The 25,089-nt window shown below is 44.1% G+C and overlaps 1 protein-coding gene across 1 annotated transcript in view; it reads right to left on the reverse strand.

The window, feature by feature from the left end:
• The window catches only part of pkd1b (polycystic kidney disease 1b), a 230,642-nt gene that overhangs the window by 179,472 nt on the left and 26,081 nt on the right, over nucleotides 1–25,089 (reverse strand). The window contains exons 6-10 of the mRNA XM_048555247.2: nucleotides 20,091–20,365; nucleotides 18,132–18,893; nucleotides 4,269–4,400; nucleotides 3,262–3,437; nucleotides 619–755 (exon numbers count right to left, since the gene is read on the reverse strand). Coding sequence (XP_048411204.2) covers nucleotides 619–755; nucleotides 3,262–3,437; nucleotides 4,269–4,400; nucleotides 18,132–18,893; nucleotides 20,091–20,365 — 1,482 coding nt within the window. The remainder of the gene's footprint in view (nucleotides 1–618; nucleotides 756–3,261; nucleotides 3,438–4,268; nucleotides 4,401–18,131; nucleotides 18,894–20,090; nucleotides 20,366–25,089) is intronic.

Genomic DNA, 25,089 nt, shown 5'->3' on the forward strand with positions numbered 1-25,089 from the left:
TACCGGTGTAACTGTACAGAGTCAGTGTTTCTCAGTGGGGTAAGGGTCACTCACGGTGTAACTGTACAGAGTCAGTGTTTCTCAGTGGGGTAGGGGTCACTCACGGTGTGACTACACAGAGTCAGTGTTTCTCAGTGGGGTAAGGGTCACTCACGGTGTAACTGTACAGAGTCAGTGTTTCTCAGTGGGGTAAGGGTCACTCACGGTGTAACTGTACAGAGTCAGTGTTTCTCAGTGGGGTAAGGGTCACTCACGGTGTAACTGTACAGAGTCAGTGTTTCTCAGTGGGGTAAGGGTCACTCACGGTGTAACTGTACAGAGTCAGTGTTTCTCAGTGGGGTAAGGGTCACTCACGGTGTAACTGTACAGAGTCAGTGTTTCTCAGTGGGGTAAGGGTCACTCACGGTGTAACTGTACAGAGTCAGTGTTTCTCAGTGGGGTAAGAGTCACTCACGGTGTAACTGCACAGAGTCAGTGTTTCTCAGTGGGGTAAGGGTCACTCACGGTGTAACTGCACAGAGTCAGTGTTTTTTTCAATTGGTGCAAATCTATTATCCTCTGGAACTATATTTAAAAATCAGATTTCGGGATAAGGATATTTTCGAGTTGTGTCATTACCAGGCTGAGAGTATGCCCAGGTCATTTGATCTTGCACCATTATGGTCGTGGTCCTTGAGTCTGGCTCAGGCAGGTGGGCGGAGTGTGGTGGATGCCTGGAATGCGTTATTGTGGCATTTGCATCACCAAAGTTCCACCTGAACAAGAACAATGCAAAGTAACTGAACAGAGAACACATACTGTGATACCCAATTCCACCAACACACTCAAACCACCCATTCATTCTCTACCACTGTCAGGTGCAGTTTAGATATTTCATATTCAGAAGACAATCCATACTTAGTGTCAAATCCTTTGGAACTGATGTTTCATAAGGGGCAATGATGTCTTGTAAAATGTGGTTTTTGAGGGTCATCTAATATAATTAGATAATTCAACACTGCCCTACTGTCTAAAAAAAGGACAATATTTGGAAAGGGAACGGTGAAAACCCACAGACCCAAGAACTGACCAAAACACAAGAAATTAGAGACAGTTGTGAAGACACAGCAGTCCATCATGAAAGCCAGCCCTCCTTCCATTGACTCCATCCACACTGCCTGCTGTTTGGGAAAGTGGCCAACATAATCAAAGACCCCTCCAACCATGTTTGTATGCTCTTTCTCCTTCTTCCAGCAGCAGAATATTCTCCAGCAACTTATTTTCTGGATTCCCTCAATATTCTGGGATAGATCCCATCAGGTTCCAGGAACTTTCTACCTTAATACTTTTGAAGATTCACAACACCTCTTTCTTTTTAATAGCAACTTAGTTTAGAGACTCAATACTCCCCTCCCTGAGATCATCCTCCATCAATCCCTTCTCTTTGGAGAATACCGACACAAAGTATTCATTTTGGACCTCAGTTACCTCTTCTGGCTCCAACACAGATTCCCTCCTTTGCCCTTGAGAGGGCCAACCCTTTTCTTGTCTACCATCTTGCTTTATAAATGTATAAAGTGTCTTTGGAATTCTCCTTAATCCTGTTTGCTAATGACTTTTCATGCCCCCTTTCAGCCTTTCTACTTCCTTGTTTAAGTTCTCTCCCACATTCCCTACATACTTCCAGGACTTCGTCAGTTCCCATCCTCCTAGAGACTTTCCATATGTTTCCTTTTTCTTTCTGAACAAGGTCATAAAATCCCTGGTGTTCCAAAGTTCATGTAACTTGTCACACCTACCCCTCATTCTCACAGCAATGCTCTGCTCCAAATTTTTATGAGCTGCCGTTTGAAATACTCTCACATGTTCAGTGCAGATTTACCCTCGTACAGCTGCCTCCAATCAAAATTTTCCAGTTCCTACCTAATATTGTTATAGTTTGCTTTCCCTTAGTTTAACACCTTCAATCGAGGTCTGCTATTATCCCTATCTATGAGTATCTTAAAACTCAGTATTGTGGTCACTACTCCCCCACTGAAACTTCACTCACCTGACTGGGCTTATTTCCCAAAACCAGGTCGAGTATAACTCCTCCAGGGTATCGGGGTGAGCTGGCAAGATGAATACAGATGGATACAGAACTGGCTTAATCATAGGAGACAGAGGGTAGCAGAGGAAGGATGCTTTTCAGAACGGAGGGCTGTTCCACAGGGATCAGTGCTTGGATCTCTGGTGTTTGTGACCTACACAAATGATTTGCAGGAGAATGTAGCTGCTCTAATTAGTACGTTTGCAGAAAAAAATCTGAAACAACTTTGGTGGATGACTTTGCCTGTTGAATTCACCAAGACTGCACTTAAAGATACTATTATATCAGGACTGCCTTATGTACAAGACAAGATAATCATGTGAGTTATAAACTATTCCTTCTGGTTATTACCAGTGAGAGTGCACTGTTCTCTTCAACTCCACTTTCCTGAGTGTGTCTGTATGTGTGACTCTTAGTGATGAGAATTAGATGGTTAGCATGAGTACAGGAGCAAAGATGTCTTGCTGCAGTTTTATACAGGCTTGGAAAGAACGTACCTGGAGCACTGTGTACAGTTTTGATCTCCTTATCTAACAGATAACAAATAATACACTTGCTAATTATGGGGAATGCAATGCAAGTTCAGCAAATTAATTTGCCAGAAGGCAAGATTGATTCACAAGATTTGGGTAACTGGGTCTGTATTCTCCAGAGTTTTTAAGGATATGTAGATATTTTCCTAATCAACCTGGTCAGATGGTGGACTTGAACTTACAAAATTCTCACAACGTTCAACAAAGTGAACATGGAAAGGTTTTCATTTTCCTGATTGGTGACTCTAAAACCACGGGGCATAATATCAGGATAAGGGGTTAGTTATTTAGGACTGAAATGAAGAGGAATTTCGTCACTTGGAGGGTGGTGAGTCTTTGAAATTCTCTAGCCCAGAGGGCTGTGCAAGCTCAATCCCTGAGCAAGTTCATGGTGGAAATTGATAGGTTCCTGAAGACTAATGATACCAGAGGATACATGGATAGTGTGGAGATAGTGCAGAGAAGTGGTGTTAATGTCGAAGAACAGCAATGATCTAACTGACTGGCAGAGCAGATTCAACAACACACATACACAGACAAGCACCCACATACAAGTGCACACACAAAATAATTCCACATACCTAACCTATATAAACATTCATGCACAGCTACATAGATCCAGAAACGTACAGAATGCCGACATATGTTGATGTCACTCACCGGAATGTAATGTCTGCTAAACTGTCCACCATGATCCTGAACGTGAATGTATGAGGTTTGTCAACAAGAACTGTGCCGGACAAATTAATAAACTGCGGATCTGTTAGAGGGTGCATGGTATCAGCGACTAACTCAGTTTCTATGTTCTGCTCACTCACCGGATTCACTGCCATTAACTGTAAAAAGAAAGTACAGTAAAATGTTACAGGCTAGAATCCAGTCAAGAGGTTTGGGATGCCTGTGACTAAGCTACAGGCTGGAATTTAATCAAAGAATTTCAGCGGTTTCTTTATAGCGTGTGGTGGGGGAACACATTATACACCAGGTTGATTCCTGGGATGGCAGAACTGACATAATGAGGAAAGACTGGATCGAATGGGCTTGTACTTGCTGGAATTTAGAAGAATGAGGGGAGACTCACTGAAACATATAAAATCCTCATGGGACTGGACAGGCTAGATGCAGGAAGGATGTTCCCGATTTTGGGGAAATCCAGAAATAGGGATCACAGTCTGAGAATAAGAGGTAAATCATTCAGGACTGAGATGAGGAAGAATCTCTTCACCCAGGGAATTACAAACTCATGGAATTCAATGTGAATAGGTACTTGAGGCAGTGTGAAACACCAGGCAGGATTAATGCTTGGAAGCAACAAACAAAAGATTCAGGAACAAGAGGTCATCACCACTTAGTCAAAACAGTAACCATGATTAGTTTTATGCAATGCATTGACTTAACAGCAGATTATAGGAGGCAGGAGGCAAAACTGTCAGAGAGGGGTCCTTAATCATGAAAGGGAGAGAGATAGCAGGAATGGGAACAAAATGATTGGATGCAGAGATTGGATTTTTCCCTGGGCTAATAAAAATTGTACAGGCCTGACATGGTAATGTTTCTCAACTCACTAAGGAAAACACATATCAGGCCCAGGCCTCAGTGTGTGCAAAGGGTTCCTGCCTGGCAGCGAGCCATGAACAGCAGCAGAGAGCTCCATGTGTCACACTCACCTTGAGCCTGTATGTTGCTGGTTGTTTGAAGGTCACCTTGTAGATTTGTCCACTGTAGGCAAACAGCTCCATGTTGTCAATCAGCCAAGTGAAGCTGACAGAGGTGCCATGGGTAACCTGTGCTGAAAATACCTGTAACGAGAGGCTTGTTACAGAAAGTAATAAATTTGTCGCAGAAATCTGGACAGTGTCCTCTGCTCATCACTTTAATTGTGCTGATATATCACATCCTCTTCCCCACTGATCTTCTGAGACAACCTCGACCTCACTATTCAACTGTGGGAATGATATCACATCAAAACATCCACTCCTTGCATCGCACCAGGACTACAGTCTATACTATGAACCTCAAAAAACCACTGAGGTTTCATAGATCATAGAACATAGAAAAGTACAGCACAGTACAGGCCCTTTGGCCCACAATGTTGTGCCATGGAATAATCCTAATCCAAAAATAAAATAACCTAACCTACATTCCCCTCAATTCACTGCTGTCCATGTGCATGTCCAGCAGTCGCTTAAATGTCACTAATGACTCTGCTTCCACGACTACCACTGGTAAACTATTCCATGCGCTCACAACTCTCTGGGTGAAGAACCTCCCTCTGACGTCTCCTCTATACCCTCCTCCTAACACCTTAAAACTATGACCCCTCGTGGCAGTCAATCTTGCCGTGGGGAGAAGTCTCTGGCTATCGACTCTATCCATGCCTCTCATTACCTTGTACACCTCGATCAGATCACCCCTCTTCCTCCTTCTCTCCAGGGAGAAAAGTCCGAGCTCAGTCAACCTCTCCTCGTAAGACAAGCCCTCCAATCCAGGCAGCATCCTGGTAAACCTCCTTTGCACCCTCTCCAAAGCCTCCACATCTTTCCTATAATAGGGCGACCAGAACTGGACACAATATTCTAAGTGTGGTCTCATCAGGGTTCTATAGAGCTGCAGCATAACTTCGCGGCTCTTAAACTTGATTCCCCTGTTAATGAAAGCCAAAACACCATATGCTTTCTTAACAACCTTTTCCACTTGGGTGGCAACTTTGAGGGAGCTATGCACTTGAACACCAAGATCCTGCTGTTCCTCCACACTGCCGAGAATCCTGCCTTTAATCCTATATTCAGCATTTAAGTTCGACCTTCCAAAATGCATCACTTCGCATTTATCCAGGTTGAACTCCATTTGCCATTTCTCAGCCCAGCTCTGATGAGTTTCTGTGTTCTATGTTCTAACTTGGCCTTAGCCAAAAAGAAGCACCTCTCAGATCTGCCAAATCTACCTCCTCTGACAACCTTTACCAGTTAGAAGGAGCATAGCAGCCAGTAGATGGGAGCAGCAAAAACTCCAAGTCAAATCCCAAAGTGAACAAGTGTCACTGCTTATCAATGTCATGGGATCAAAGTCCTAGAGATGCCTTTCTCCCTGACAGTATTATGGGGAGCTTTTCAGGAAAATGGCATCGCCCAATCTTGTCAACAGTGACCATACCCAAGGTGGAATTATCAATTTTGCTGTTGTTGATGATGTCTAAATGGAGAATTAATTAAAAAAAACCTTCTTCCTCATCCAAGATGCACCTTCCCACATTGCCCATGAGTATAGTGCATTTAAATATGTATGCCGGATGGTCACATTAAAAGTCCAATCATATGATGTGACCATGACACCACTGGCCATTCTGGGCAGGAAGAAGCTCAGTCTAATCTTACTGCCTTTAGAGTGAACATCTCATTTTTAAAAGGTCTTGTTGTTTTAAACACTACGATCCCTAGACATTCTTCAAACATAACACCAGATGATGACGAGGATGGGTTGCAGTCAGTTTAAAAAAATTTAATTCCCACCAGCGAAGAGATTAACAATGCAGAACAAGTTCACAATGTGCTCCACACTAAAGGAACACTGTGCGCAATGAGGGAATGTTTTAAGTTAGGAGTACAGACTCAAAGAAACAGGCAGCTTCAGGAATATCTTGTTTTAAACAGGAAGAAGAAAGGTAGTCCTAAAATTTTCATGGTGCATCATGCTGCGCAGGACCTATAACAAAAAATAACAAGAAATTTTGGCACTGTGGGACAGTATTGATGAAAATACAGAGAGCTGGAAATCCTGCACAGAGAGATTTGATTATTTTGTTCATGCCAATAAACTTGAAGCAGATATTGTTGTCCCTGCATTCCTGAGTATTACGGAAGGGAGAAACTTTTAACCTCCTTATAGAGTCTGTTTTAGCCAGAAAAGCCTGTTCAAAACCTTATGAAGAAATAGCAGGAATCCTCCAGAACTGATCACTGGTGATTGCTGCAATGTTCGGATTCACAATACAACCAATATGATAGGGAATCTATCTCCCAGTTTGTAGTAATTTTTTAAAAAGTTAGCAGAATTCTGTAAATTCAGACACAACTCAAATTATGCTGTCAGTGACAGACTGTTGGGTGGTTTAAGATGTTAAGTAAGCCACAGAGATTACTGACCAAATGGACTCTAGACTTAAAGCCAGGTCTGGAAATAGCAGTCTCCATGGAGCTAATATCCAAGGAAACTCAACAGCTAAGGTCGAGCATGACAGCTCACAAAACGGCAACTGAATGAGTTCACAAAATGGTGATTAGTTGATGAGAAAATTTGGAGGTGACGCAAAAATTGGTGGACTAGAGGATAGTAAGGAAGCTAATCAAAGGATAGAGCAAGATAAAATCAGTTGGAATGTTGGGGAGAAAAATGGCACATGGAGTTTAATGTGGTCAAATAGAGAGACAATGGAGTGTAGGTTCATAGTTCCTTGAAAGTGGAGTTGCATGTAGACAGGTCAATGAAGAAGGCGTTTAGTATGCTTGCCTTTATTCATCAGTGCATTGAGTACAGGAGATGAGAGGTCATGTTGCAGCTGTACAGAACATTAGTTACGGCAGTTTTAGAATACTGCATTCAATTCTGGCCTGCCTGCTATGGAAATGATGTTGTGAAACTTGAAAGGGTCAAGAAAAGATTTACAAGAATGATGTCAGGGTTGGAGGGTTTGAGCTGTAGGGAGAGGCTGAATAGGCTGGGGCTATTTTCCCTGGAGGGTTGGAGACTGAGGAGTGACCTTATAGAGGTTTATGGAACCACAAGGGCATGGATAGGGTGAATAAACAAGATCTTTTACCAGGGTAGGGGAGTCAAAAACTAGAAGGCATAAGTTTAAGGTGAGAGGGGAAAATTTTAGAAGGAACCTAAGGGGCGAACTTTTCAGAGAGAGGCTGGCACGTGTATGGAATAAACTGCCAGAGGAAGTGGAGGAGGTTGGTACAATTACAACAATTAAAAAGTATTTGAATGGGTATATGAATAAGCATTTAGAGGGACATGAACCAAATGCTGGCAAATGGGACTGGATTCATTATCGATATCTGTGTGGCATGGATGAGTTGAACCAAAGGGTCTGTTTCTGTTCTGTACGTTTCTATGACTCTGAGTGTCAGATGATGCATTTTGGGAGTTAAAGTGCAAGAGAAAAGTAGATAGTTAATGGCAGGACCCTTAGAAGCACTAATGTACAGGGGGATCTCAGGGTCCAGCTCCATAGCTCCCTGAAAGTGGCAATACAAGGTGGTAAAGAAGGTGTATGGCATTCATGCTTTCATGGTCCAGAGCACTGAGTTAAAAGTTGACAAGTCATGCTGCAACTATAAAAGACTTTAGTTAGGCTACATTGGAGTATTGTGTACAGTCCTGGTTGCCACACTATGGGAAGGATGTGGAGGCTGTGTCAAAGGTGCACAACAGATTTACCAGGAGACATAATAGGAACTGCAGATGCTGGAAAATCTGAGATAACGAGGTGTGGAGATGGATGAACACAGCAGGCCAAGCAGCATCAGAGGAGCAGGAAGGCTGACGTTTCAGGCCTAGACCCTTCATCAAAAAATCAGGATGATGTTGCCTGGATTGCAGCGTATTAAGAGAGTTTGGACTGTGTTTGCTAGAGCATTGGATGTTGAGAGGCAACCTGAGAGAAGTATATAGAATTATGACAGGAATGGATAGGATAGATAATTGAAGTCTTTTCCCCAGGGTGGAAATATCAAACACTCGGAGACATGGTTCAAGGTGAGGGTGAAAGTTTAAAGGAGACATGTGGGGAAGTTTTGTACACAGTGGGTGGTAGATACCTACCATGCTCTGCCAATGTGGAGCAAAGTTTTAGAGGTGTTTAGACAAATCCATGAACAAGCAGGGAATAAAGGGATATGGAGCATATGAAGGCAGATGGCATTAATTTAGAATGGCATTTGGTTGGCATAGACACGGTGGGCCTTAGGTCTTGTTCTTGTGTTACAATGTTCTATGTTTTATGTTCTACGACTGAAAGACAAGCATCAATGGAGACTCAGAACTGCTATCAGATTGGGATACCAGGTTATGCAGCAGGAAATTGTTGGTATGTAGAAGCTGCAAGCAGAAACTGGAAATGGGAAAATCAATGTGAAAGGACCTTCACACAAGTCGAAGAGGTATTATTAAAGTCAGAAGTTCCAACCCAAAGTTACCGTTGCAATCAACTTGTGATGCATCACCTTATGAAGTGACAGCAGTCATTTCTCACATATTACCCTATGGTGAAGCGCAGCCAATAACTTTTGCATCGAGATGATTCAACAAAACAAACACGAACTATGCCCAGATTGAGAAAGAAGCTTTAGGAATCATTCTTGCCATTAGACAATTTGATCAGTAACTGTATGATTGGAAATTTACTCTAAGAAACCATATAACATTGATCATAATATTTGGGCCTCACACAAGGATACCTTTTCTTGCTGAAAGTTGTATGCAGAGATGGATGTTGTTGCTCTCAGTTCACATTTACACAATTAAGTATAGCAGCTTAATTTAAATGGGAATGTTGATTGTCTGTCTAGATTACCTTTACCAAATGAGACAACTACAGAAATTTTCCAATTCGATTAAGTAGAGAATACTCCAGTAACACAGGACAAGTTTAGAAGTACACTAGAAATGATCTACTAATATCAAAAGTGACGTTCAGGGTAATTTGTGGCAAATCACAGGAACTACTCCAGAACTGAAGACATAATGTCACATGGAAGCTGGAAATATCTGTACAAGCAGGATATCTCCTATGGGGAATGAGGGTCATCATTCCACCACAGCTAAGGAAATATGTGTTAAATCAATGACAAAGGTCACTGTGGCATTTCAGAATGTAGGAAATAGCTAGAATCCATTTTTGGTGGTCAGTATTTGGCTCAAAATAGAGAAGATGCAAGTATGTGCAGTTTGCCAAAGTTTTCACAACCTTTCTCCATGAACACCATTACGCCCATAAAAATGGCCAGATTTCTGAATAGTGAATATTTCTCCAAGTAGTTGTTGCCCATGCTAAATGGCCAGAAGTCACCATAATAAAGAGGATATTAGAGAAAGACTAGTGGTGATCTTCGTGAGGGTTGGTTATCTGGAACAATGTGTGAACGATAAATGTCATCAGTTCTTATTACAAGAGTTTATGGCCTAACTAAAGCAGAATGAAATTCAACACATCGATCAGCTCCTTACTACCCAGTCACAAATAGTTTGGCAGATAGGTTTGTTCCGACAATGAAACATTCCTCAAAGGTAACTTGAGGACAAGGATCACTGTCCAAATGACTGAGTCAATTTTTGTTGATACTGAAATACAACTCATTGAATGAGCACACCTAAAAACACCAGATCTTAAAGTCAATAAGAAAATAAAGGTATCTGACGTGCACCTAGTACTTCAGGACTGTGAAGGGTACAAACCCAAAACGTCAACTTTCTTGCTGCTCTGATGCTGCTTAACCTGCTGTGTTCCTCCAGTTCCACTCTAGTGACTCTGACTCCAGCATCTGCAGTTCTTGCTATCTCCTTGTGGGCGAGCTCTCGGCTGTTAAATCCACAGTGACCACTGACCCATTCCCAACCTCCTCCTCCCTCTCCCCAAAACATCCATCTCCTCACCCCTCCCCCTCTCCATCACACCTACCCAACACATCCCAACATATCCACCCACCCCTCTCCATCACACCTACCCAACGCCTCCCATCATATCCACCCACCCCTCTCCATCATACCTACCCAACGCCTCCCACTACATCCAACCACCCCGCTCCACCACACCTACCCAAGACCTCCCATCATATCCATCCATGCCCTCCCTGACACAAGAAAAACTGACAGGAAAACAGTCTACATTTTGAGTTCATATTTCCCACCTCGGTAAGTCTAGGTCTCAAGCCTCCTGCTCTCAGGTCACTCAGCCTGTTAGAAAGCAGCAGCTGTTAACCTGCTTGAGAACATTCCCTCTGGTTTCTGATCCACAAAAGAAGCAACAGGTTCAATCTGAGAGTAGAAATTGTTGGACTCTGACACACTGCTATCTGCAGTGGCTAGGTACATCTGTTTCCATTCCACAGTGATAACTGTGTTTCACTTTTCCATCTCCTCACCTGAGTACCTTGTGACCATTTGTGATAGCCACATAGCCAACAGTGGACTGGAAATGAGGTCCACCTAATCCTAACACTTGCCTCTGTACACCCGAGCTCATTCTGAACTATCCTAATATCCCTTATGTGGTTCAGTACTAGGGTTTAACTGATAAAGCTCCAAAAGTCAAAGTTTTTAAATCATGGAAAAAGGCTCTCAGTCCATCATGTCCTCACCATTCACAAATATTTAGCTAATTTAACCCCATTTTCTAGCACTTAATAACCTTATATGCTGTGCCAATGCAAGCACGCATCTAAATAGTTGAAGATTCTCAGCTCTGTCGCCCTTTCAGGAAGTGAATACCAGATATCCACACTCTCTGATTGAATTCATTTCTGCTTGGTTCTGCTCCTTACCTTAAAACCACATGGCTAGTTATTGACCCCTCTACTAAGGAGAAAGGTTTTCGGGAGGAGCAAGAGAGAGAGAGCACCAGGAGGCTGCCGGGAAGGTAAGTTTTTCACACTTTAAAAAGCTTACCTCGAGCAGGAGCGACCTTCATTTATTTGGGCAGTGGCTGAACCAGAGACACTACACGTGTAGTGTCTCCCACCCGCCCTCTTCCTCGAACCAAAAAAAAGGTCTCGGTGGTGTGTAGATAAGTTAAGGCTTTTTCTATTTCATGTTTTTTTTATATATCGTGTGATTGGCAAAAACTTTTTTCATTCCTTTTTCATTTATCTAAGTTATGTTTAACATTAACAATGGCAGGAAATCTCAGACCCACGTTATGGTCCTCTTGCTCAACATGGGAGCTCAGGGACACGGCTGATGGCCCTGACTCCTTCACGTGCAGCAAGTGTGTCCAGCTGCAGCTCTTGTTAGACTGCATGATGGCTCTGGAGATGCGGATGGACTCACTTTGGAGCATTCACGATGCTGAGGGGGTCATGGATAGCACATTCAGCAAATTGGCCACACCGCAGATTAAGATTGCTGAGGGAGAAAGGGAATGGGTGACCAAAAGGCAGAGAAAATGCAGGAAGGCAGTGCAGGTGTCTCCTGTGCTCATCTCCCTCCAAAACAGGTATACCGTTTTGGATACTGTTGGGGGAGATGGCTCATCAGGGGAAGGCAGCAGTAGCCAGGTTCATGGCACCGTGGCTGGCTCTGCTGTACAGAAGGGCGAGAAAAAGAGTGGAAGGGCGATAGTCATTGGGGATTCAATTGTAAGGGGAGTAGATGGGCAGTTCTGTGGTTGAAAACGAGACACCTGAATGGCATGTTGCCTCCCAGGTGCACAGGTCAGGGATGTCCCAGATCGGCTGCAGGACATTCTGAAGGGGGAGGGTGAACAGCCAGTTGTCGTGGTGCATATAGGCACGAATGATATAGGCAGAAAACGGGATGAGGTCCTACAAGCAGAATTTAGGGAGTTAGGAGCCAAGTTAAAAAGTAGGACGTCAAAGGTAGTAACCTCAGGATTGCTAACAGTGCCACGTGCTAGTCAGTGCAGAAATGAAAGAATAGCCAGGATGAATATGTGGCTTGAGAGATGGTGCAGGAGGGAGGGGTTCAGATTTCTGGGACATTGGAACTAGTTCTGGGGAAGGTGGGACTATTACAAATTGGACGGTCTAACCTGGCCCAGACTGGAACCAATGTCTTTGGGGGTGTTTTTGCTAATGCTGTGGGGGAGGGTTTAAACTAATGTGGCAGGGGGATGGGAACCAAATATTTGACAGAAAGGAGGTAGTAACTAAAGCCTGTAGGGAACTAGATAATGGAATCAGTGTGACGAAAGGGAATAGTAGTCAGGGAGCAGATGATGAACACAAAAGGACAGATGGTCTGAGGTGTGAGTGATAATGGGAACTGCAGATGCTGGAGAATCAAAGATAATGAAATGTGAGGCTGGATGAACACAGCAGGCCTAGCAGCATCTCAGGAGCACAAAAGCTAACATTTCGGGCCTAGGCCCTTCTTCAGAGAGGGGGATGGGGTGGGGTTCTGGAATAAATAGGGAGAGAGGGGGAGGCGGACCGAAGATGGAGAGAAAAGAAGATAGGTGGAGAGGAGAGTATAGGTGGGGAGGGGATAGGTCAGTCCAGGGAAGACGGACAGGTCAAGGAGGTGGGATGAAGTTAGTAGGTAGGAGATGGAGGTGCGGCTTGGGGTGGGAGGAAGGGATGGGTGAGAGGAAGAACAGGTTAGGGAGGCAGAGACAGGTTGGACTGGTTTTGGGATGCAGTGGGTGGAGGGGAAGAGCTGGGCTGGTTAATGTTGGGGCTAATGGTTGGGGCTAATAGTTGATGTCCATTTCAAGCCCACCGACTCCCACAGCTACCTGGAATACACCTCCTCCCACCCACCCTCCTGCAAACATTCCATCCCCTATTCCCAATTCCTCCGCCTCCGCCGCATCTGCTCCCATGATGAGGCATTCCACTCCTGCACATCCCAGATGTCCAAGTTCTTTGGGGACCGCAACTTTCCCCCCACAGTGGTCGAGAACGCCCTTGACCGCATCTCCCGCATTTCCCGCAACACATCCCTCACACCCCGCCCCCGCCACAACCGCCCAAAGAGGATCACCCTCATTCTCACACACCACCCCACCAACCTCCAGATACAACGCATCATCCTCCGACACTTCCGCCATCTACAATCCGACCCCACCATCCAAGACATTTTTCCATCCCCACCCCTGTCTGCTTTCCGGACAAACCACTCTCTCCGTGACTCCCTTGTTCGCTCCACACTACCCTCCAACCCCACCACACCCAGCACCTTCCCCTGCAACCGCAGGAAATGCTACACTTGCCCCCACAGCTCCTCCCTCACCCCTATTCCAGGCCCCAAGATGACTTTCCACATTAAGCAGAGGTTCACCTGCACATCTGCCAATGTGGTATACTGCATCCACTGTACCCGGTGTGGCTTCCTCTACATTGGGGAAACCAAGCGGAGGCTTGGAGACCGCTTTGCAGAGCACCTCCGCTCGGTTCGCAATAAACAACTGCACCTCCCAGTCGCAAACCATTTCCACTCCCCCTCCCATTCTTTAGATGGGATGTCCATCATGGCCCTCCTGCAGTGCCACAATGATGCCACCCAAAGGTTGCAGGAACAGCAACTCATATTCCGCTTGGGAACCCTGCAGCCCAATGGTATCAATGTGGACTTCACCAGTTTCAAAATCTCCCCTTCCCCCACCGCATCCCAAAACCAGCCCAGTTCGTCTCCTCCCCCCACTGCACCACACAACCAGCCCAGCTCTATCCCAGGTTATTGAGGGAAGCGAGAGAGGAAATAGCCGGGGCCTTAACAGATATCTTTGCAGCATCCTTAAACACAGCTGAGGTCCCGGAGGACAGGAAACTTACTAATGTTGTCCCCTTGTTTAAGAAGGGTATCAGGGATAATCCAGCTAATTATCGACTGGTGAGCCTGATGTCAGTGGTCGGGAAGCTACTGGAGAAGATACTGAGGGATAGGATCTATTCCCATTTGGAAGAAAATAGGCTTATTAGTGATAGGCAACATGGTTTTGTGCAGGGAAGGTCATGTCTTACCAACTTAATAGAATTCTTTGAGGACGTGACAAAGTTGATTGATGAGGGAAAGGCTGTAGATGTCATATACATAGACTTCAGTAAGGCATTTGATCAGGCTCCCCATGGCAGACTAATGGAGAAAGTGAAGTCACATGGGGTCCAGGGTGTGCTAGCTGGATGGATAAAAAAAAAAAACTGGCTAGGCAACAGGAAACAGAGAGTGGTAGTAGAAGGGAGTTTCTCAAATTGGAGACCTGTGACCAGTGGTGTTCCACAAGGTTCTGTGCTGGGACCACTGTTGTTTGTGATAGACGTAAATGATTTAGAGGAAGGTGTAGGTGGTCTGATTAGCAAGTTTCCATATGACACTAAGATTGGTGGAGTAGCAGATAGTGAAGGGGACTGTCAGAGATTACAGCAGAATACAGATAGATTGGAGAGTTGGGCAGATAAATAGCAGATGGAGTTCAATCCAGGCAAATGCGAAGCGATGCATTTTGGAAGATCTAATTCAAGAGCAAACTATACAGTAAATGGAGAAGTCCTGGGGAAAACTGATGTGCAGAGAGATCTGGGTGTTCACGTCCATTGTTCCCTAAAGGTGGCAACGCAGGTCAATAGGGTGGTCAAGAAGGCATATGGCATGCTTTCCTTCATTGGACAGGGTATTGAGTACAAGAGTTGGCAGGTCATGTCACAGTTGTACAAGACGTTGGTTCGGCCACATTTAGAGTACTGTGTACAGTTCTGGTCGCCACATTACCAAAATGATGTGGACGCTTTGGAGAGGGTGCAGAGGAGGTTCACCAGGATGTTGCCTGGTATGGATGGCACTAGCTATGAATAAAGGTTGAGTAGATTAGGATTATTTTCATTAGAAAGACGGAGATTGGGGGGGATCTGATTGAGTTCCACAAACTCATGAGGGGTATAGACAAGGTGGATAGCAAGAAACTTCCCCCGCCCCCCCCCAAGAGTGGGGGCCTCAATTACTAGGGGTCATGAGTTCAAAGTGAGAAGAGGAAAGTTTAAGGGAGATATGCATGGAAAGTTTTTTTACGCAGAGGGTGGTGGGTGCCTGGAATGCGTTGCCAGCGGAGGTGGTAGACGCAGACACGTTAGTGTCCTTTAAGATGTATCTGGACAGGTACATGGAGGGGCAGGGAGCAAAGGGATACAGACCCTTAGAAAATAGATGATAGGCTTAGACAGAGCATCTTGATTGGCGCAGGCTTGGAGGGCCGAAGGGCCTGTTCCTGTGCTGTAATTTTCTTTGTTCTTTGTTTCTCCCTATCTATGCCCCTCAAAACTCTGCACATCTCAATCAGATTCTTCCCTCAAACTTCTCTGCGCTGATAGAAACAACCCCAGCCTATCTAGTCTTTCTTTTTAACTGACTTGCTCCAGCCCAGGCAACATTCTAGAGAATTTCCTCTGTAACCCCTCCAGTGCAATCATATCCTTCCGATACTGTAGCAATGGGAACTCCAACTGTGGCCTAACTAACAATGTATAGAGATCAAGGATAACCTATTCTTGCCCTAATTTTCAATATTTTGACTACTAACAGCAAGTATCCCATTTGCCTTCTTAACCACCTTTTTTACCTGTCCTGTAATTTTCAAAGATCCATGGAAATGCACACCAAGGTCATTCTGATCCTCTGTACTTCCTACAGTCCCTGCTTAACATGAATTCCTTTGCTTTGTAGGTTCTCCCAAAATGCATCACCTCATACTTTTCAGGATTAAGTTCCATCTGCTCTGTCCTGCCTATCTGACCAGGCCACCTCTACCGTTCTGTAGTCAAAGACTTTCTTCCTTGCTATTTACCACACCATTAGTTTCCATGTCAACTGCAAACTTACTGATTTTCACTCCTACATTCATTAAAGTACAATAGAAACAGCAAGTGATCCAGCACCAACCCTGTGGAACCCACTGGGCACGGGCTTTCAATCACAAAAGCACTCTTCAATAATCATAGATAACAAGGTGTAGAGCTGGATGAACACAGCAGACCAAGCAGCATCAGAGAAGCAGGAAAGCTCACGTTTCGGGTCTGGGCCTTTCTTCAGAAAATCCACCTCGAGACCTTGTTGTCTTAGATTCTCCAGGATCAGCAGTTCCTACTATCTCTCTTCAATAAGCATCTTCTGTTTCCTGCCACTGAGCCAATTTTGGATCCAATTGCTAAATTGTCTGGATTCATGAGCTCTTAGCTTCTTAACCAGTGTGCCGTGCATTATCTTGTCAAAAGCCTTTCTGAAGTCCATATAGACTACATCAAATGTACCCACACCTACACATCTAGCCACTTCCTGAAAAAATTCAATCAAATTTGTTAGACACGCTCTCCCCTTGACAAAGCCATGAAGGCTATCCGTGATTAATCCTTGCCTCTCCAAGTGGAGACTAAATCTGTCCCTCAGGCTTTTTGCCAATTGTTTCCCTATCATAGTTTCCAGGTTTATCCTTACCATCCTCTTGAATAACGGTACTAGTTTAAAATGATTTACAAAAGAAGCAAAGGCGGAATGATGAAGAACGTTTTCATACAGTGAGTACTCAGAGTGTGGAATGCAGTGCCTGGAAGTGTTGTAGAGCCAGATTCAAGTCAGGCAATCAAGAGGTCATCAGACCATTATCCGGATAAAAATAATACACAAGGGTATGGGGAAGAGGGAGGAGATTAGCGCTGGTCGTGATGCTCAGTTTAGAAGTTTGTGAAATACAATGGGCTGAATGGCATCCTTTTGCAATGTGACACTTCTGTAATTAGCTGTCCTTCAGTCCTTTAGCACTTGTGTGGTCAAAGAGGATTTGAAAATTAACACCAGAGTCCCTGAAATCTCCTCCCTTGCCTCCTACAGCAGCCTAGGATATGTCTTAATTATGCCTGGGTATTTATCCATTTTTGAAGCTATCTAAAACCATTAATACCTCTTCCTTTTCAATGCTAATGAATTCAAGTGTAACACAGTCCATCTCCTTGGTGTTTATACTTACATCATCCTTCAGTACTCTGAATACAAATCTAAAGTCCTCACTTCAGACCACAGGGGTGTCTTTCAGATCCACACACACATTGCTACATTCATCTCTAATGGGCCCTGCTCTTTCACTTGTTATTTTTTCAACCTTAATATACTTACAAAATATAGCTGATTTTCCCTTTATCTTACCTGCCAGTTTTTGTTCAAATATCCCCTTCTTCTTTAATTTCTTTTTTTAAGCAACCCCTTGCCCTCTTTATACTCCATTAGAGCATTTACTGATTTAAGCCTTTGGTGTCTGCCATTTGCTTTTTTACCCCTTGTCTAAATCCTGTCTGTCCTTTCACATTCTCTGGATTGATCCCACCTTCACTTTCACAGAAACATGTTGGCCCTGCACTCTCAATTACCATTTTACATGTCTCCCAATATTCTGATGCGGACTTTCCCACGATAGCTACTCCCAGTCCAACTTTGGACAGTTCTTGTCTTAAAATCCACCCTCCCCCAGTGCAGAACCTCTACTTCTGGTCTATTTTGTTCTTATCCGTAATAATCTTAAATCTTACCGAGTTGTTATGGTCACTATCACTGAAATGCTACCCCCTCCACTGACACATCTCCCACTTACCCAGCTTTATTTCCTAAAATTATATCCTCCATCATTCCTTCTCCTGTAGACTTTATGTGCTAGCTTAAAAAGCTCTTTTAAACACAACGAAGCACTTTGAAATGGCTTATTACACTAAAGCAACTGGTGAAATACTTCCAGACTGAGACATCTTTCATTCTCTCTTTAAAGAGTCTAGTGTAGAAGTGAGCTCTCCAAATGCTTTTGAGGGTGACCATACCTGTGAGACATCCACCAGTACACGTCTGGGTTTCTTGGGGACAATCTGGAGCCCCTGGATCACATCATAGGCCTGGATTTCGACAGATGTGTTCTGGGAGCTGACTTCATTGCTCACAGTGATATTCAGGATCTCTACCCTGGGATGGGTGACGGTAAAGTGGGCGTACGAGAACCATGTATCGCTAGTCTCTCTGTGGCAAGCTGGCATATACTGAGGTAGACTGGGTGGACAGTGGGCATCGAAGAAGACTCCTGACTGTTGAACTGGAGGGCCCCACCAGGAGCTGGCATTGCTGCCAGAGTTGATCTTGATCACAATGAGTACCTCATTGCCAGTTGGGACCAGGAGAGTGCCATTATGTGGCCAGGGGTAGATGATTTGCATGCCAGTGATTTTTGTCCACATGCCCAGTGGGCAGCAGTTGATTGCTGTGGGGTTGACTCTGTTTACTGGGGTTACCAGGTGTGTGTCTGGCATGGTAGTGAGGGACTGGGTGGGAACAACCGGCTGTGGCTGGTCTGTATACAGGACCCGCACATCGCAGACAACATTATCGAACCATTTGGGGCTGGGCCAGCGAGGCTGGAAACCAACCAGTAAACTTTCCAGCCAGCCCTGCCGCACCAGGCTGATATAGCTCTGTCGCCAGGGTGATGTTGAGCTGGACAGGCAATGCAGCAGAGAGTTCGGACCTGCATCATGCTGAAAACCAATCACGTCATCTGGATAAACACGAACATCCTGGTCACCCAATATCACCTGAAACAGAGCGAGAGTCTATTGCATCACCAAGCAAGCAGCCAATCAGGAGCAACATCAGAAAGTAACATCGCCAGGTAAACCCACCAATCACAAACATACTAATGAGCACAAAAGAATCTAACCAAGCAGGAGCAAAAAAACTGAGTGAACAACAGGATTAACTAAGCAGAAAGTGTTGTCATTGAGCTCTCCATTGGACAAACCCTCCTGAGATGCTGCTTGGCTTGCTGTGTTCATCCAGTCCCACACTTTGTTATCATAGGACTAACTAATCAGAATCATAACAACGTAGACAAACAGGAGGCTGGAAGAACACGGCAAGCCAGGCAGCATCTGGAGGAAAGGAGGTCAATATTTTGGGTATTACCCTTCTTCAGAACTGGAATCACAACAATCATTGGCTTGTACTGTGAATGCACTCAATCAGAACTGTGAATGGGTTAATTGCAACAGTGAACAGACTGAAATGTGGCACTGAACAATTTCAGTATATTGCACCCAATCAGTAAAGCAGCCTTCCACCACACATATTGGGCATATGGTCTACTGGGATGCTCCAAAATGCCCACCTTGCCTGTACTGGCTCTCTGAAGGACCAATTCACTGTATCTCATCTCCCCTCTCCTGCTGAACCTTCTCTCAAGACATTGCACATTCTTCCTTTTCAAGGAGGGGTCCCATTCCTTTGTGAATGGCTCAACGGAATCTACCTCTATCACACTCCCATGCAGTGCAGTCTAGAACTTAATTACTTGCTGTGTGAGAAATTTCTGGGACTGTATCACACTGTGTTACAGTACTGGTGGGGACAAGTCTTTAATTGTATAACACTGGGCTACTGTACTGGTGGGGGGCAGGTCTACAACTGCATAACACTTGAGTACAGTATTTGTGGTGACAGTTCAGTCACTGACTAACACTGACTGGAGTCCAGTACTGGTTGGTCAGGCCTAGCACTATACCAGGGTACAGTGCCGGTGGGGGCAGGTCAGGCACTGTGCAACACCAGAGTGTTCAGTTGAATTGCTTTATTTGGAAATAATGCCAGAAAGAAAGAGAAAGATTAGTAATAACTAGGAGAGGAGCTCATTCTGAATACAGCTTCATCTTGCACAGAACCAATGCTATTCTTCAAACTGTCTGCCTGGTATGCATCATGTGAACAAAGGAGAGAATAAGAATAGCCTGACTTACATTTACATGCACAATGTTGAGGTCAGGGCTGATGATCATTGCTATATCTGCCACCTGGGAGTAATATGGCTGTGTCCCTTTGTATCTGGGAGGGTTAGCGATTGGCAGGATGTTGGTTGTGATGTTTTCAAACGCATATGAACTGCAGGGGCTGGTGATGGGCAGACACTTTTCCTGTAGGTGGCACCACTGATGTCCGTTGTTGCAACCTCCTGTGGTATTGCATAGTGGCTGTGTGTCACAGGTAGCAAAGGGAGTACGGAGCCACTCGCAGCCTGAGGAACAGAAGTACAGCTTCAGATGCACCATAAATATCACTGAAGAGACTAAGATTGAGAACACAGAATCAGCTGATCAATTGTTCTACTAAACATCTTTCAAACAGTATCTCATAGCTGTATGGCATCTACAACACTGTCAAAGATACCAAACAGCTTCAGAGCAGCAAATTAACTGACAATTGACACAGTCATAAAATGGAAACACTTAAAACAGATGGGCAAAGACTTGGCCACAATAGTAGGTTTATAAGGAATTACATAAATGCGAAGAGGAATGAGGAGAGTCAAGGAGATTTAGTTAGGGAGATTTGGCATTTGGAACTGGCAGACTGATGCCAATGATGGGCCAAAGGAATCACAAAAGAATAAGACAAATATCATGTTCTCAGATAGTGGCAGGAGCCCTTAGAGATGGGAAGATTGCGGTCACGCAAGAAGCAGGAGTTCAGAATTTTAATATCTAACAGGCAGTCAGTCTAAATGAAATGCATTAGAGTGAACAGGGTACGAGTGTTAGGGCACAGGATTATGGTGGTTTTATTCCAATGAGTCTAAAATTCATGGTTTGTTGCTTGAAAAGGGTTTCTTGTTATTGAAAACTCTTAAAAATAAGATGTTCTCAGGGTATCGGCAAAGTAACATCTATCCTGAAACTCCCTGAACCAGAGTGTTGAGTATTAAAGTGTTAAGTGCTTTCCAATTGGCCTATTCAAGACATTATGTCTAGAGCAGGTAGGACATGAACCCAGGCCTTCTGGTGCAGAGGTAAGGACACTACCACTGCACTACAAGGGCCCCCATTGTGAGTTACTCATCTTGTCTTAGTGTTAAAAACCATCTGAACCAGAATCTGGACTGCTCACCAACACTACAGGAGATCTTTCAATCTAATAACAACGGGAAATGTAAACACTATAATGTTAAACATAAGAGATAATAGGAACTGCAGATGCTGGAGAACCCGAGATAACAAAGTGTAGAGCTGGATGAACACAGCGGGCCAAGCAGCATCTCAGGAGCACAAAAGCTGACGTTTCGGGCCTAGACCTTTCATCGCGCTGTATTATGTTAAACATAATACTGGTCAGTTTATCATCGTGATAATTTTAATTGGAAAGGACAAATACAAAAATGAGTGGTTATGCAGTGTCCCAAAAGCTCTGATCATCTTTGGACTCCTGTGATCAATTCTATACGTTAAGGATGATGCTTACTTAGTGTTGTGGATTTCTGCTGCTGCATATGGCAGTGAACAAACTAGTTAGCTTCAAAGAACAAAGAACAAAGAAAATTACAGCACAGGAACAGGCCCTTCAGCCCTCCAAGCCAGTGCCGATAGCCTCTATCTAAATCTGTTGCCTATTTTACAAGGATCTGTACCCTCTTCCTTTTCTTTCCTCTTGTGCCACCACCCTCCCTCGCTGTTAAGGTGTTTGGCACAAAATGTGACGCAATTTGATTGTCCAGTGGTAACCATGATGACTGATAAGGAGTAAGCTCCTCCCAGTCATTCATGTCAATGCTACCATGCTCCAAGGAGAGAGTCAAGGTGTGACTGGAGCAATTCCCTTTTTTTGTCCTCTCCCAAAACACTGGCAAATTGAAAATTGAGAGAAAGTGTGACCTGGTGAGGTACAGTTTTTCCAGACTCCAGCTGCAGTGACTAGTCCATTGTAACCAGTTTTGCAGGAGTTTTGCCAAAATACTTCTCAGGCTGACTTCAAGCAGTGCACCAGAGGGCAGTTGATCTTTCAAAGAGATGAATGGCCACTGTCAGGTAGATTATAATCAACATGGAGATTTTGCAAAAAGTATTCCACCATGGAATGTAGCCAACATGTATTACCCATCCTTAACTGCCTTTGAACAAAGCTGTTCACTCAGCCATGTCATTGGGTAGTTCAAAGTCAATCACATCATTGTGGATCTGACGTCACATGTTGTATCGTGGCATAGACTCTATGCCAGGCACATTAAAATTAGTTACATGACATTACACAATGTGACATTCTGGTGTAAAGATACCTGCTTCACTTTCACTCACTCTGTGTAAGTTGATGTAGTCAGCACATTATATGGATGCAATGTATAGTAATCCCAATAAACTCATATTAGAATTATGTGGAGGTCTCTGGTATCATTGTCTATATAGTTAATATTGTAAATAAATTTCAAGACATCTGTCTCACAAGAACGTGACTCTTTGTGGTATATACAAACATTGTTACACTTCACGGGAAATCCAGACCCACTATTCATGAAATCATCACTAAAGTTAAAGATTTTTAAAAAGTACATCGAATTCCTCAATTTACCTGACTTTCAGACCTATGTTGACACATAACATGGAACAGGTTTCTATATGTACCAACAGCTACTATTTATGGCAAATTAGAAAGAACAAAGAACAAAGAAAATTACAGCACAGGAACAGGCCCTTCGGCCCTCGAAGCCTGAGCCGATCCAAATCCTCTATCTAAACCTGTCACTTATTTTCCAAGGATCTGTATCCCTCTGCTCCCTGCCCATTCATGTATCTGTTTAGATACATCTTAAATGATGCTATCATGCCCACCTCAACCAACTCCGCTGGCAACGCATTTCAGGCACCCACCACCCGCTGTGTAAAGAACATACCACTGCATAAAGAACTTTTCCCCTCTCACTTTGAAATCATGACCCCTAGTAATCGAGCCCCGACTCTGGGAAAAAGCTTCTTGCTATTCACCCTGTCTATACCCCTCATGATTTTGTAGCCCTCAATCAGGTCCCCCCCTCAACCTCCGTCTTTCTAATGAAAATAATCCTAATCTACTCAATCTCTCTTCATAGCTAGCACTCTCCATACCAGGCAACATCCTGGTGAATCTCCTCTGCACCCTCTCCAAAGCATCCACATCCTTTTGGTAATGTGGCGACCAGAACTGTACGCAATTTGGCTGCAAGTAAATAATAATGAAAATATCTAACTTGCCTCCAACCTTAAAACAATAAATACCATTTCAAAACCATGTTTCATTGCATTGATACACAAACAATGAAATACATGATTATCATCCATTAAGTCTTCTCCCTTATACAACTTTACACGGTCTTTGCCTGTTTTAAACCTTTAAATTATTTCAACACTTTACACTCCAGACAATGCACCTGCAGTTATATTCTTTTTCTAGCAATATGATTACACTTTTCATTAAATGCTTGCAACAGAAGTATAGTCTAGTGTTCCAATTTTTAAACTTCAGGATAGATGATTAATTACAACTGTGCGAACTTGAAACTTCTCCCCTGTGGAGACGCGCGCGCACGCACACACACACACAGACACACGGGAAGACGCTAACTAGGGAAAGAGTAGATAAAAACCGAAAGAAATGTGGATGCTGTAGATCAGGAACAAAAACAGAAGCTGCTGGAAAAGCTCAGCCAGGTCTGGCAGCATCTGTGAAGAGGAATCAGAGTTAATGTTTCAGATGCAGTGAGCCTTCCTCAGGACTGACGATGGCTGGGAAGGAATAGAATCAATTCAGGGCCAAGTGTGTGGAGCCACAGGATATTGGAATGGTGTTGAATGAACACTGCTCTTCGGTGAACATTTTGGAAAAGGAGAATGGAGGTACAGAATTCAGGAAAAGGAACTGTGAAGAAGAGGAAGTGACATAGGAAATTGGGAGATATTGGAAGCTCTGTTGTGCTTACAAACAAATCTCCTGGCCTGGATGAATTGCATCTCGGGCTGCTGCAGGAGGTGAGGCAGGAAATAGCAGGGAATCTGACACAGATTTTTAATTCCTCTCCAGCCAGAAGGGAAGCACTCCTAATGTGATTTCACTTTTTAAGAGGGGTGGTAGAGATTAGATTAGTAATTAGATTAGATTCCCTACAGTGTGGAAACAGGCCGTTTGGCCCAACAAGTCCACACCGCCCCTTGAAGCATCCCACCCAGGCCTATCCCCCTATAGCCGCCAGGAAATTACAGAATCCCACGTCAGTGGGAGGGAAACTATTGGAGTAAATTCTGAAGAAGTGAATTATTATCCACTTGGAAAGGCATGGGTTAAATGGGTCTAATCAGTATGGCTTTGTCACATGGAGGTCACACCTAAACATTTGCTAGAATTTCTCTAAAATGTGTTTGATTGAATGTTCAAGTTCAGTTTCTGCAGTTGAAGTGGATTTTAGCAAAACTTTTGTCAATGTCCCACATGGGAGATTGATTGAGAAGGTTAAAGCAGACGGAACTGATGGAAACTTCATAGACTATTGATCATAGAATCCCCACAGCGTGGAAACAGGCCCTTCAGCCCAACAAGTCCACACTGACCCTCAGAGCACCCACCCAAATCCACACCCCAAAACCCACCTAATCTACACATCTCTGAACACTATGGCCAATCCACCCAACCTGAGCATTTGGATTGTGGGAGGAGACCGGAGCACCCAGAGGAAACCCACGCAAACACAGGGAGGATGTGCAAACTTCACACAGACAGACAGTTGCCCGAAGGTGGAATCCTGTGCAAATTTGAAATATATCCTGGGTCCCTGGTGCTGTGAGACAGCAGTGCTCACCACTGTGCCACTGTGCTACCCCAGACTGGGTGAGATGATTCAGAAACTGCTTTAGTAATGGAACACAAAGGGTAGAGGCAGAAGGCTGTTTGAGTGACTGAAGGCTGGTGTCCAATGGTGTACCACAATGATTAGCACTGGGACTC

This window comes from Stegostoma tigrinum, chromosome 22 (genome assembly GCF_030684315.1).
Source record: "Stegostoma tigrinum isolate sSteTig4 chromosome 22, sSteTig4.hap1, whole genome shotgun sequence".
Lineage (NCBI taxonomy): Eukaryota > Metazoa > Chordata > Chondrichthyes > Orectolobiformes > Stegostomatidae > Stegostoma > Stegostoma tigrinum.